This window comes from Notothenia rossii (assembly GCF_949606895.1).
Source record: "Notothenia rossii genome assembly, chromosome: 5".
Classification (NCBI taxonomy): domain Eukaryota; kingdom Metazoa; phylum Chordata; class Actinopteri; order Perciformes; family Nototheniidae; genus Notothenia; species Notothenia rossii.
The window spans coordinates 24,186,687-24,201,145 of NC_136903.1; the positions used below are offsets into that span (position 1 = coordinate 24,186,687).

General features: G+C 42.2%; 1 protein-coding gene and 1 long non-coding RNA gene across 4 annotated transcripts; one reads left to right on the top strand and one right to left on the bottom strand.

Moving 5' to 3' along the window:
• Window positions 1-360: 360 nt before the first annotated feature.
• On the bottom strand, window positions 361-8,196 carry LOC307039122 (carbohydrate sulfotransferase 1). Of its 2 annotated transcripts, XM_079680937.1 has the most exons (3): window positions 8,082-8,196; window positions 3,993-4,164; window positions 361-2,412 (listed from the first exon to the last, which is right to left on the bottom strand). In XM_079680937.1, the coding sequence occupies exons 1-3, from the start codon at window positions 8,082-8,084 to the stop codon at window positions 1,286-1,288; spliced, it is 1,302 nt and encodes a 433-aa protein (XP_079537063.1). In that variant the 5' UTR covers window positions 8,085-8,196; the 3' UTR covers window positions 361-1,285. The 2 variants fall into 2 exon arrangements, with proteins under 2 accessions (XP_079537063.1, XP_079537064.1); XM_079680938.1 differs by lacking the exon at window positions 8,082-8,196 and having other exon boundaries at window positions 3,993-4,339.
• Window positions 8,197-11,375: 3,179 nt separating this feature from the next.
• On the top strand, window positions 11,376-13,990 carry LOC307038526. 2 transcript variants are annotated; one of them, XR_013808010.1, is made up of 3 exons: window positions 11,376-11,750; window positions 12,472-12,551; window positions 13,127-13,990. It is a non-coding gene; the product is annotated as an uncharacterized lncRNA (long non-coding RNA). The 2 variants fall into 2 exon arrangements; XR_013808011.1 differs by having other exon boundaries at window positions 12,480-12,551.
• The last annotated feature ends 469 nt before the right edge of the window (window positions 13,991-14,459 follow it).

A 14,459-nucleotide genomic window follows, 5' to 3' on the forward strand; every position in this document is an offset into this window, starting at 1 on the left:
GGCTGCTGTCTGGAGATGGCAAGCTTCCTTTTGTGTTTAGACACAAAGACCAGTTTCAAATGGAGGGACTGGCAGAGAACCTGCAGCTGTTTGACATCTGACTGTACTTCACAGCAGTACATCTCAATGGTCCTGGCATTAATATATTTAGGTTCAAAGTTAACCCAGAATAAAACACAGTGTGGTACATCCGGTCCTACAGACACATCTGCAGGATGGACATCTGGCAAAAGAACTAACCAAATACAGAGGGATTACAAGATAAAAGACAATACATTTGCAGTGTGTCTTTTTTCAGCACTAACACTCAAGCACTTTCTTCTCAGGATTGAATACATTAAAAAGAACACATCAAAGAAATGTGGTTTGATTTCATATGTATTACTTATGAATAATTTATTTTATAAAGGTTAGAAAATATAAACAGTATAGTAACACTGACACAACTGTTCAAACACATCATAACATTTGCACACTTGCATTGCAACAGTTTATCAGTATTTACAAGAAAACAAATGTTGTCATGGTCTCAACGTCTCAACATAGAAATTAGACCTGCTGTGCACTGCAGAAGATTTTCAAAGACGTGACATTTTAATATTTTCCCGAAATGCATTAGAGACACTTGGAATGCAAGCCCTATTATTTTCTAAATAAATCCACTTCTGTCTCACCTTCAGGAACATCACTTACTTCACTCTGAAATGGTACCTAGGCTCTTTGAAGTATCTTATTTCTCACGATAAAAGTAATACTTCAAGCTCAAAACTACCTTTAGTATATACTCTCCCCATGTTACCTTTAATTCTAGCATTAGCATTCGGCTCAGAGTTTTAAATGAATTATTTTATATATAGTTTTGCTGTTGTTAGACCCAATCGTCTTACTTTTTTGATTCTTTGTTCACATTCAAGGCGGGGAGAGAACGTTTTCTTCATAAATTCAATCTAGTATTTGTGACTAATTGATACACAAATGGTGATTTTGTGAGTGAAGCATTCCCTTGAACAATGATATAATGAGAACATGGCATCATGAAAACATGTTCCATCAACACAGCAGTACAGACCATATTCTGGATAATACCTTTCGCAGCATCACACTCGTTTGACATTTGGCACTTATATATTTAACAAAACCATAAAAAGTCATGTTGAATTACTTTATGGTAAAATAAGATAGATTACATTCATGTCTTCAGCATAGAGACAGAGGAAAGTCAGCTGGAATAAATAAATAAACAAACAAACAAACAAACCAAACAACCAACCAACCAATCAATCTACTACGTGACTGGTTGAAAACTCCTGTGTTCCACTAAACTGTGAGACAGGTTTCTAAGATCGGCTGCAGAATGAACCTGCTTGTATCCCAGCAGCGCCAGAGTGTCATTGCACAGATTCTGCAAAGTCCTGACGATGTCAAAGCCCAGACGAAGCCTCCAGCTCTCCGCTGTTGCTCTGGAGTCTCTGTTGGTTGAGTACCTGTAGTTCCACTCTGACGGAGACGACACGTTACTGTTTGTGTTCTTTGCAATCCACAACCGCACCCTGTCCTCCATCTCCAGCCCCACAAACCTGTAGATCTCAGTGGCTTTGTCCTTCGGATTGAAGGCCAGGTCCTCATAGCGCACGAGCAGGTAGCGTCCCCGCAGCCATGCCGGTGTTTGCAGGCCTGTTGCCGTGGAGGCCGCCATGTCTTTGCAGGTGCTGGTGATCTGCGTCAAGTCCACGTACCGAGGCTGCCGTCCCGTTGCATTCCATATTTTCCAAGCGCGGAATTGATCAGAGAAAGCCATCATGCGCGACGCGAGGATAGCTCTGGGGTCTCTCACCAGGTGGATGATCTTCAGGTCTAAACGAGGATCTTCTGTCAGGGTGCGCAGGTCCCCCACCTCCGGGACCCGCACAGTCTTTATGGCTACATGTTCCTTCGAAAGACACGACATAGAGGCAAGAGTGAGGTTCAGGGCCCCACACTTCTTTGGACACCAGGCTTCATCCGGGGAATCAAAAACGGCTACATCCCCTGCTTCCATGCACACGGGAGGGGAGCAGAGGGCATGACTGGAGCTTCTGCGAAAGAAGGAGCTGGTGACGTGGTCCTGGGGCTCCGGGCGGATGTAATTCTCCATGAAGTGAAGATCGCAGGTGTACAGGTTGAGGAGGAGATCCCTGTATGCTCCCAGGAGGGATCGGCGGTCCAGTGTGCGACGCAGCCTGCTGCTGGAGTTGGTGAAGGCCTGCTGGACGTGGTAGAGAGGTTCAAACACGTAGAAGATCCCTGGGTGCTGATTGAGGAGCTGCCCGGTGAAGGAGGAGCCGCTGCGGGTGGTAGCGAACAGCAGGATGTGCTTCCGAGGCGAATCAACAGGCATCCAGCTGTCATCGCACAAGGCTCTCCACCTGGAGTCTGGAAGAAAGAAACAACAAATAAATGTGCTGAACATGTTTAACCCAATGTTTGCTACACTGACATCAATTGCATCATGTTTTTTCTTACAAAGAGGTAAATAAAAACTCTAAATCGCACACTAAATCACATGTTTTTCTCTTAGATTCATAGATTCAAGTTCTGGTTAAAGAGAGGGGTAACATTTTCTATGAAATACACTTCTATAGTGTATCATTAGGGCTTTTTTAGTGGATTATCATGCATTTATGGTACTTTATCACTCTACTTGTTAACAATCATATTGCTTCTGATGCACAATTTCAACAAAACATGTGACTCATCTTATATAATATAACTGTTTTATGAATATTCTTGACTAGTTTTAGGTTGACCGATAGTGTTTATGAGCGTATTCATGATGCAGCATGCTATAGAAGTGGCATTCATAAAAAGCGTAACGAATAGGCTTTACCTTACTTATTTTGGAAGAGTTACTTCAGCTCATAAAAGTGAAAAATAATTGGTTTCCGTCATAACTCTAGTCCAGGAGAAAGTGAACTACTGAATCAAGCCAATAAAGCTTAAATAATTTAGAGGGTAAACATGCCTGAGTAAGTTGCTTGTCTGCCGGTGGTTATTGAGGGGGTTTATGAAATGGCGGATCTCTAAATATAGCGCAAATAGCTAACGTGTAATTACTGCTGATGAGGAGTTGATTGCAAAGGGGATGTTTCTTTCGTACACAGGAGCTTGGCGCTGGCAAACTACAGCGGCGCTATGAGACGGGATTAATGGAGATAAATTGGAGGATAATTGTAAAACGAATCACACATATTTCATTTCTTTATCCTCCCCACTTGTTGGGAATTCTCTCATTAAATGAACCACTTTTTCTTTAGCTTTAGTCGCAGCTGTAATGCTGGCACGGATCCTCTATGCATCAGGTTTTCTTCTAAAATTATGTTAGTAATCAAATGTGTGTTTGTGCATGACCTCTGCAGGTGCCTCACAGGCAGAGGTGGGAAGTAGCTAAGTGGATTTACTCAAGTACTAAGTACAATTTTGAGATACTTCAATTCAAGTATTTCAATTGTATGCTACTTTGTACTTCTACATCACTACAATTCAGAGGTAAATTGTGTACTTTTACTACACTACATTTACTTTGTACCTTTAGTTACTTTTCAGATTAGGTTTAATGATGTGAAATATAATCGACACTTAAATAAGACTTTACCTGGAAAATATTCACAGGCTACCCTGCAGTATACAAAGTAATTCAAACTAGCTGCACCTTTACCAGCTTTGATAACACTTTAACGCATCTATAATTATAATCAAAAGAAACATGTAATATATATTATTCTGAAATCTGCCAATCTGCAGCATGAGTTTTACTTTTACTTTTGGTATATTTTAATAATAATAATAATTAATAATTCCTTACATTTATTATAGCGCTTTTCCAGATGCTCAAAGCTCAAAATAATATTTATGTAACTTTTACAAAATCATATTTTAGCATACACCATACAGCCACACACATCATGCTCTCCTGTAGTGAGGTATGTTTGGCCCTGTTGAATGTGGAGGCGTACCTCTGAAGTGCCTGCTCTGGCAGCGGTAGGGTCCCTGACAGGGCCCGGACAGCGAGTCCCTCAGGGTGCGGATGGCCGTGTACTGGACCCCCAGAGACGCACACACCAGCAGCAGCACCGTCTTCCAGGAGCACTCCATCCTGCCCCTCCCTCTGGCTCTACATCCTTCACGCTAATGCCGTGCAGGGAGGCACAGAGACACACACAATGAGATTTCCCCTTGATGCATTTTCTCAGCTTCATACATGCATGCAGCTCCCACTCCTTCTAGCCTGCAGTCCTCTACTGATAGCCAATGAACAGCTATTAGGATTACTGCTAAAGGGCACTTAGACAGTGGAAGGTAAAGTAAGTCACATTCATCCAGATGTCCCTTGCTAGTTAAGTTTGTCCTTACCTGGCAAAAAAACTGAAATGCAATTATGCAACATGTGTGCAGAGTATTTTGAATAGTGGAGTTATTTTAGATTTAGGGACACCATTTTCCAGTAGAAGTCTGATCTTCTGGTCATGTTTTTGCTGAACAAATATATTGAGCCTTTAAGAAATAAATCCTGTACTTATTTATTCAAAGCGTTTAAGCTACTTATGGTAGAAAATAAACAGCATGTGTAACAGGGTTTTTTCTTTAGTTAAGCAAAAACAATCATTATAGCAAATTTAGGAATAGGTCAATATTTTTTGAAATATTCTTTCTTACTGAGAGTTTAATGAAAAGATTGATAATCCTCGCATGTCTGTACCATAAATATAAAATTACAGCTAGCTGCCAGTTAGCTCAGCTTAGCTACATTTAGCGTAAGGACCTTAAACATGTCAAAACAGTTAGCTTTGCTCTGTTGCTCTGTTGCTCTGTTAAACTCACTCAAATTACATTTATTTAAACGATACAAAAACAACCATGAATTTTTGTTTTTTTGGATGTCTATTTGAATGTTTAAATAAAGTGTCTAACCTGACTAGCTTGGTCTCCTAAAAATTACATTTAAATTCCATGAAAATGCATTGTCAATTAAGTTTTGAGGGAAATACATTGCTCCTGGACTACATTTGTTTTTTTGTAAATCCCAAATACATTTCTAGGCCGAATGTGTCCCGTGTGAAACAAAAAGTAATCTTTAACCTTTTTTGTCAAGCTAAGTAACCTGTTGCTGGTTGTAGCTTCATAATAGTTAGGAAGGTGAACAAAAGATAATTGACCAAATTGGTCCTTGATAGCACATGTGCTTGTGTTTCCTGAAATGTGCAGATTTGAGGAATGGTTTAGCTCTCTTTCTCCAAGCAGAGCAAACTGCTTTGAACATTTTTACCATAAGTAGCTTAAACGCTTTGAATAAACAGGTACAGAATTGATTTCCTAAAGGCTCCATAGATTTGTTCAGCAAAAACATAACCCAAAGGTCAGACCTCGACTGGAAAATAGTGTCCCTAAATCTAAAATAACTCCACTATTCAAAATACTCTGCACACATAATTGCATAATTGCATTTCAGCTTTTGCTTTCCTCTCTTCTGTAATTAAGCCTCTAAGCCCAGCAGAGAGCTACAAACCCAGATAAATATAGCTGTCTTCACTTAGATGAGTGGAGAAGTTTCCTTTGTACACGTAGTAGTTGTTTGCAACTGGGTATGAAAGAGCAAAGGGAGATGTGATTTTCCAAATGGATTTAAAAAAAAAGTGTACTGCCATTCATTTGTCCCTATGCACCAAACTGATGGTAGGTAATCACACCAGATCTGTGGGCGCCAAATGTGTCTCCATCACTCACTGAGGCAATCATCATCAAAACCACAGGTAAATATATATCATATTGCTGACTAAATATTGCCTTCCTGTTTGCGTCCTCTCACCCTCTCTCTGTCACTCTGTCGCTCTCCAGTCTGCCTCTTGTTCATTAATGATGTTTATGTGTCCCTGGCAGACTCATGTCCTCAGGAATGTATCACACTGAGCTCAGATCAGCTTTTGATGTTCCATTAATCACAAACAACGCAAAACCAAAGATATTTACTCTGTGGGTGAGGGGAAAATAAATCTACATCATGAGCCATTCGGTTTGAGTACTGCTAAAAACAGCAATCGCAGACTGAACCCATCAGGGGGAGAAACTGTGTTAGTTGAAGACAGGATGACAGGGACACTGTGCTGTTTGTCTCTTGCTTCAGAGTACATTTAAAGCTGCTCAGTCTATTTGTGCGCTCACTTGAAGGACAGAGAAGACGTATGATAAACAGAGATACAGAAGATCAAATGACTGCTGATAATGTAAAACTTGGACCAAGCTTCTCTGATACTTTAGGAAAAGATGTTGAAAATCTGTCAATTTGACAGTCCTGCCATGCAAACCCTATGTGATCTGCACAGCTGGCTGACCGAGGCACAACAGATGATTCCTCAGCGACAGGTTTTGTTTTCCTTTCCAGTCATGATCAGGGCTCAGTGCCTCCTCGCACACCCTGCTGCCCTCTGGAGACAGAGGACAGATGCTTCAATGGATTAAAGCAATTTGATTTGCAAGTCCTCCTTTCTCCCTGGCATATAATTCCCCCATCGGCACTCACACCAGGAATACAAGACTCCCTGAGAACATCTGGAAAGGGAACTCAGGCTTCAGATGGCCCCAGCTTTTGTTTTCCTCAAACAGTAAAAGTGTTCAGAGGATAAAAGCCTCGGGGACAGGATCAACTAAGGATTACACTGTGCGGTGCACGCCTCCTCTGGCAGGTTGAGTTGTACATTTTGGCGTCACTGCTGCTGAGATAACATAGCTAGCAGCAAAAGTGTTGGAGGTAATGACATTTGGGCATGGTGCGGGGAAGACAATTGCCTCAGTCGAAAATAAAGGCAACAAATGAGGTTAGAAGTTAGTGATGAGGGTGGGACTGAGGGATTTGGGATGCAAGTGATTGAGGGATGTGACAGTGCCAAAGATTTTTCTATTAAGGCACCTTAGTGTGTTCACAGATCCTCTGAGTGAGGCGGTTTATTGGCAAAGCCTGATGATCAATCCTGGGAAGCACAGAGAGTTGAGCAACAGTAGCAACGCCAGGAGGAGCTTCAAGTCCTCAGTCACTCATCCATCTTTTCCCCTTCTCGTTCTCTCTCTAAACCACCTCACACACACAAATATGAATATGCGAGAGTGCCACAGGCGGAGAGCAGAGCTGCTGCTGTGCGGAGAGGAGCTGCATCTGACCCCGGGCTACAGAGGAGCGCTGTGATCGGGGAGAAGATGAATCTTGTTCTACATGATTCCCCCAGCACACACACCGACACACACCAACACACACACACACACAGACACACACACACACACACACACACACACACACACACACACACACACACACACACAACACACACACACACACACACACACACACACACACACACACACACACACACACACACACACACACACACACACACACACACACACACACACACACACACTAAAAGCACTTTAGCCTATGCAAATGGGAAGGAACGAATTAAGAGAAAGATCAACAATAATCTTGTCATTCACAAACAGCAGATAGAAAAAGGGGGTTATTTAACTGTAAGTGAAGAACCTAGAAAATGAGGTAAAGTTGAATTATGATGGAATCAATTAACAGCCAGGAGGAAATGGATGGATTAGAATGAATAGACCTGGAACTTTTGATTTTATCCTGTCACTACATACACAGTATGACTCCAAAAGGCTTTAACAGTTATGAGCATAATACAGTACACTTGCATGTTAAATAAGTAATATTGTTAGTTTTAGAATCCCTTGCACCTTGATATCACTTGAAAAAGATAAACTATAGTATTTAAATACATGTTAGATAGATACAATGAAACAGATATCAATGATATGGAGTATAGCCGATAAAGTGATTGCAGGTCACTTTAAACTCACCATTTATTACATCAGACCTACTTTTAAGTCGCTGTGTAGAGAAGAAATTGCTATATTTACTGATTTTACGCCTCACATAAACACTACACTCAGATTAAAGCCTCTTGTTTGTTAGATAACAGTTCGGCTGCGGCTCGATGCGCGTAAAATGCTACAGCAGATGAGAAAAAAGAAGCTCGGCTTACCATGAACGCACTCGATCAGATACAGCAGGATGTCTCCGGCCGGTCCAGTCCTCTGCACTGCATTTGTCAAAGTGTGTGTGTGTTTGTCAGTGAGTGGATCGAGCGCCGACGCCGGTGTGTGTCCAGAGCCGAGGTGGATTCAGAGCTGGAGATGCGCCATGGATGGAGAGCGACGAGAGGCAGAGCGTGGAGGCATGTCCCCCCCCCCCCCCCCCCCCCTCTCCAGAGACCACACAGGCTACTGGAGCTGAGTCTCTAGATTGGATGCAAGATTGCCTCGCCGTGCATTACGCTTGATGCCGTAGGGTACGTTTCATTGCGTCTTGGAAATGCGTGTGATCCCAAAACAGGCAGTACATAGAACCTACATGATATGTCACTATAAGTCAAACTGAAATGTGACCCTTCTTCTGTTTCCATCATAATTTAATTTGTTTTCATGCGTAGGATGACCGATTTTCAAATATATTTCATGGAGGCAGGTTTCATCTTCTCCAACCAGGCATCAATGATTACTTCCCACCATGAGTGTCAGTCCTCCTTCTCTGTGACTGTCATGCTCTCTACAGTGTCTCCCGCTGTACACACACACACACACACACACACACACACACACACACACACACACACACACACACACACACACACACACACACACACACACACACACACACACACACACACACACACACACACACACACACACACACACACACACACACACACACACACACACACACACACACACACACACACACACACACACACATTTTTTCACGCTTCTCCCATGAGATTCCACTGGCACAATGACCTCTATTTTTCCTCATTCCAGTGAGGATGACTGCTATCATCATGATGTGTTGGCCCCCCCTCCTCACTTTGCTGCCGGCTTGGTGTGAATGGATGGGTGCCATATCATTGCCCCCCTGGGGTGACTGTGGGGTCAGTCTAAGCCTTTGACAGCTCCATTACTCCTGGGAATGGGGGTCGATTCCGTTTGCACGTTTTAGATTTATCTCCCTCCCGCTTTGGCAGACTCCCGCTGTGGCTAAAGTGTGTCTTTACTGTGATTTGCAGACAGATTGTAGAAATAATTTTGCTGTCCACTCGTGGCTGCATCTCAATCCTCACCATTACTTTACCATTACTGCTGCTGGATGATTCAAGCCTCAACCCTTCGTAGTGATATTCATACCCCTTTCCTCTCATTAGTATGCATAAACAGTGACAGGTGGTGTGACAGGTGACACTTGCTACTACTTATGTTAATGACCCCTTTGTTGTGAGGTGTAATAACATATGTGTGATATCACACCCCTTAATTAACCTTTGATGTTGGGTGTGAGGTGTGATACCATGTAGAGTAGGTGTGATATCACAGGAGTCCGCCTTTTGAGGATTGAAGAGCGGACAAAGAGGGGTGTATTTACTGGTGTTGATCCCTGGATGATGTAAATAAAAGTGCCATGTTAGGAGGACATTACGGAGCTCAGGAGTCCGCACTTTGACGCTTTTTGCTTTGTTTGTGTTACTAAGATACTTTTAGATACACTTTGAAGTGTGCAACACTTTACAACTGGTAGAATATTAAGTACTTTGTAAGGAATTGGGTTTATCTAAAAGGCAAGTTTTGTGATTTTAACACTTTTTATTACTGACACTCTGTTACGGTCTAGGAATATTGGACCCCAAAGCAAAAGACTTAGAGAGAGATAGTCAAAAACAAAACGTTTATTTTAAGCAGAGGCACAGAAAAACGGCAGTGGAGGCAGGAAGCTGGCTGGCACGGAGACGTCAGGAACAGGAGGCAAAATCCAGGCAAAGAGATCACAGGGACGAGGAGAGCAGCGAGACACACCGGAGGGTCGAACACAAAGGAATTATCTAGCAGGGAAGTGGCATGAGGACCGGCCTTTTATATCAACAGGTGAAGAGGTGAGTGGAAACAGGTGTGCCTCGTCTGGTACTGGGAGGAGCCAGTCAACCTCACACACCAGCCCTGCAGATGAAAACAGAGAAGGGAGGGGGAGACAGAAGAAAACACACAAAAGGAGCACGCAACAAAACCAAAACTAAACAGAATCATAACAGTACCCCCCCCCCCCCCCCCCCCCCCCCCCCCTCAACGGAAGCCTCCTGGCGTCCTACCAGGCCTGTCCGGGTACCTAGCATAAAAGTCCCTAAGAAGATCAAGGTCCAAAATAAGGGAGCGGGAGATCCATGAACGCTCCTCTAGCCTGTACCCCTCCCAATCCACCAAGTACTGGAACCCCCGGCCTCGCCTTCGCACATCCAACAAACGCTGGACGGTGAAAGCAGGGTGATTGTCAATAATCCGGGGGGGAGGAGGGGGCTCGGCCGGAGGGCTCAGAGGACTGGAGGAAACTGGATTGAGAAGAGAGACATGAAATGCTGGGTGGACATTCAAGGCAGCAGGCAGTTTGAGCCTAACCACAGCGGGATTAATAATCCGTTCCATCACAAACGGGCCAATGTACCTGGGTGCCAATTTGCGGAATTCAGTCTGGAGTGGAAGATCACGGGAGGACAGCCAGATCCTCTGGACGGGCTGGTAGTCCGGGGCCGGAGTGCGATGGCAGTCTGCAAGTCTTTGGTTGCGAGCAGCAGTGCGAGTGAGAGCTGCCCGAGCTGCATGCCAGACTCTGCGGCCACGCCGAAGATGGCCCTGCACTGAGGGAACTGCCACAAGCCTTTCCTGGGTGGGGAAGAGAGGGGGTTGGAACCCAAGAGGAGCCATGAATGGGGACATACCTGTGGCGGAGCAAACCAGAGCATATTCAACCTAAGGCAGGTGGGAGGCCCAGGAGACTGGATGGCGAGAAGAGACACAGCGAAGGGCTGCCTCCAGGTCCTGATTAGCACGCTCAGCCTGGCCATTGGTCTGCGGGTGGTAACCTGATGACAGACTGGCCGACGCCCCCAACACCCAGCAAAAAGCTTTCCAAACTCGAGGCAAATTGCGGACCCCTGTTTAAAACAATGTGCTGAGGAATGCCATGCAATCTAAAAACATGCTGGGTGATTAGTGTAGCAGTCCCCAGAGCAGAAGGTAATTTAGGTAGGGGAACGAAGTGTACGGCCTTGGAAAATCGGTCAACAATAGTCAGGATAACCGCATTACCTTCCGATGAGGGAAGACCAAGCGGCAAACTCTGGGGAAGAGCCGGGGCGCCAATACGGAAGTGCTACACACTGCAGTTCATATATTGGCCGATAGGCGATTGCAGAAAGGAGCAATTTCCATAGACCCCCATGTTAAAATGCCCAATTTTACAGCAGAAAAAAACATGTTTCTACCACTGGCTCCATACATTTTATTATCGATATAGTTAGATTCCACCTTCATGATTATGGATCTGTGAGTGAATTGTTTTCTAACACGACCCTTTTATTTATATTAGGTCTTAAAGTTTTTGCATAAATTAGGGCGTGGTCACATTGAGTGACGGCTCTGTCAAGTGACTGCTGCTGCTAGCTTCTTGTCTCTCTGCTAGCTGCTCCGTGAAGCTACAGGGACTCTGCCTGGTCAGTTCATCCAGGGAACACAACTTGAAGCCGGCCGTGGTTGTTTGTTCTTCATGCTTATATATCGGGCTATTGTGACTCGCTCTGCGGTTAAAACAGACGGTGCATGAATGCGGTTTTGCGGTAAGTGAAATTCAAGTGCTTTATTTATGTGTTAATGATTTTAATCGACGTAATGAATGTTAAGGCTTAGGTTAGCGTGTAAGCGAGTGGTAGCTACATCGGTGCTAACGATGCTAATCGTAGCCTCCAAGTTAAAATCATAGACTGTATATAAAGGTTAAAACGAAATAGAGAAGTGTTAAGTGTAAAGTGGGATAATACTGTTGAACGAACAGCTTCTGTTTGAGGTTGATCAAATAAGGTCATCCTTGTAACTTAGAGAGATATTTTATTATGTAGGTAGGAACTGTATGCATCACTAAGGTTAATTTAAATTGGCATTGCTCAAGTATGTAGACAAGCTAATGTCAAAGTAGTAGTGTATGTGAAATCAACCTCACAATAAGATCTGTGTCTATATTACAATTATTAATGTCATATTTCAAGATGATTACTTAGATATTACAATATGGTTGGTTGAGCTGGAGTTCATTATTGAGCTTACACGTTAACGTCACAGTCATCTGAAGAACAAACCCAAACCTTGTTGTTTTTATTAATTGCATTACCAAATGGGTATCAAATAAACAGTAAGCATTGGTAACACAACTTCCAAAGTTACAGTAAAATAAAAAGGACCCTGACTCGGACAATACACAATCCAACATGTTCAACAGAAGAGAATCAGTTTGTCAGATTGTTTGTACACATGGTACTTTACATATATATCTGTTTGTTTAAGGTGTCCAGGTGATGCAGACAGGCTGGACCAGAGAGTGAGAGACAGAACTGGACTCCTCACAGCAGTGAACTTCAGCACAGGTACAAAGACTCTTTTTTTCATACTGTACAAAGAATCAAGAAAGATATTGGTTTAAATGAATCAAGTATTGACTTTAATACCCTGATATACATTCCATTAAACAATACTAGATCACCTACACACCAGTGAAGTTGAGGGTTTTTTCTGTGCAAAAAGTTACATTTAGATGTTAACAAACAATATGATTTTGTCAGGTTTCTAATTTAATGTCTGAAAGGCAAAGATATTTAACACATAGTGAGAACTGCTACTATTTATCTTTCAATATTGTTCAAAAAAACGTGGTAAAAGTTATTCTTTCAGTGAGACAACAGAGCAAGCTTCTACAGTTGCACTACGTTTTGATAAGAGTTAAATATTATTTTGATAATAACATACATTTTAATGTTGATGAACTTCATACTTTTCATTCATAATCTGATTGTCTTTGTAGCTCACTGTTAAAATAAGAAAAAAACATTACAATTACAAAATAATTATATCTACAGCCCCTAAACACACAAACACACAGCTTTCATAAATAACACACTTGTTCTGCAATAATATGTTTTATGTTTCCTGTCATTTTTGTTAGGAAAGGACATGCCTGAAAGACACAACATTTTCTCCTTCTCTGAGGGTCAAGAAGAACATCCAAGAGGAACATTAAAAGCTGAAATGAGATTTTAAGACCAGTACACTAAGAAACTACTTTTATTGTAAAAACAGTCAGCTGATCGAATGCACCTATTTCCACATCTACACTCCATCAGCTAATTATTTCTATTTGCCCCGCTTTATGAGCTTCACATCACTTGTGCCTTGTACCGCAGAGTTTGCAACGTCAAAAATAAATGGGGCCAATCTTCAGTCAGATGTGAATGTGTAATCTAACATCTTCAGTAAGAATAATGGACAAAAGGAGTGCAAATACAAATACAATTTATTGAAAATGGCAACCAAAACTTAATCAAACATGTTTTAAATAAAAAGCACATATGGACAGAAGGTGTAAAACTATTAAATGTATAAGTAAACACATTTAGTCAAATAAAGTGACAGACTAGGCCTGTGCAGTTGGTATCAGCTTTGCCCAGCATGGGCTCCTCCATCAGGTCTGGTCCTCCTCGCTGAGGAAAGACCCTCAGTCCTCTCCAAACCAACAGACAGGACGTCCATCACACGGAGGTTTCTCCCTGAAGTCTCTGCATTTTCTGGACACCACGCTGTCTCAATCCGTCCACACTGAATATGAGAGGGGGTAAATGAAAATAACAAATGCTTTAGACCAAGCGTGCCCACACTTTTTTGGCTGGTGAGCTACTTTTGAAATGACCAGCTCACCGAGGTCTACCAACTAAAAATAAAATCCCAAATTGCAAGGGTTGCTGACTAACACGTTTTATTTATACATGGGATAACTACAATAGGGCTGCCTGCAACAAATGACTAATTTGATAATCGATGAATCTATCGATTAATGGACTATTCGGACTATTACTGCCTTGCACAATTTCTCAAACACTCTTATTTAGCAATTAACTTTTAGATTTAGCTTGAGGTTGTTTTAGGCATGTGGAAACTAACAATGAAGACAATAAAGATGAATACTTGATTCAAAAATACATATATTATTAAATTAACTTAACAAATTGTGAACACAATTAACATTGCTTTGTATTTGAATTAAATAAATAATATTTCACATCAAAAGAAACAATGTTTTAACAAATCGTATTAAATAATCTGATGACAGAACTGTAAACAGAATAGCTGAAACTTTAACAAAATAAAGAGTAACTCTGTTACCTCTAATCATTAAACCATGTTTGTATAATTGAGTTAACTCCGTGTGTTGCTGCTAGCATACATAACACCTGACGTGGAAAAGTTACTCATGGATGGACGGGGCGGGGCTACAGAGCTAC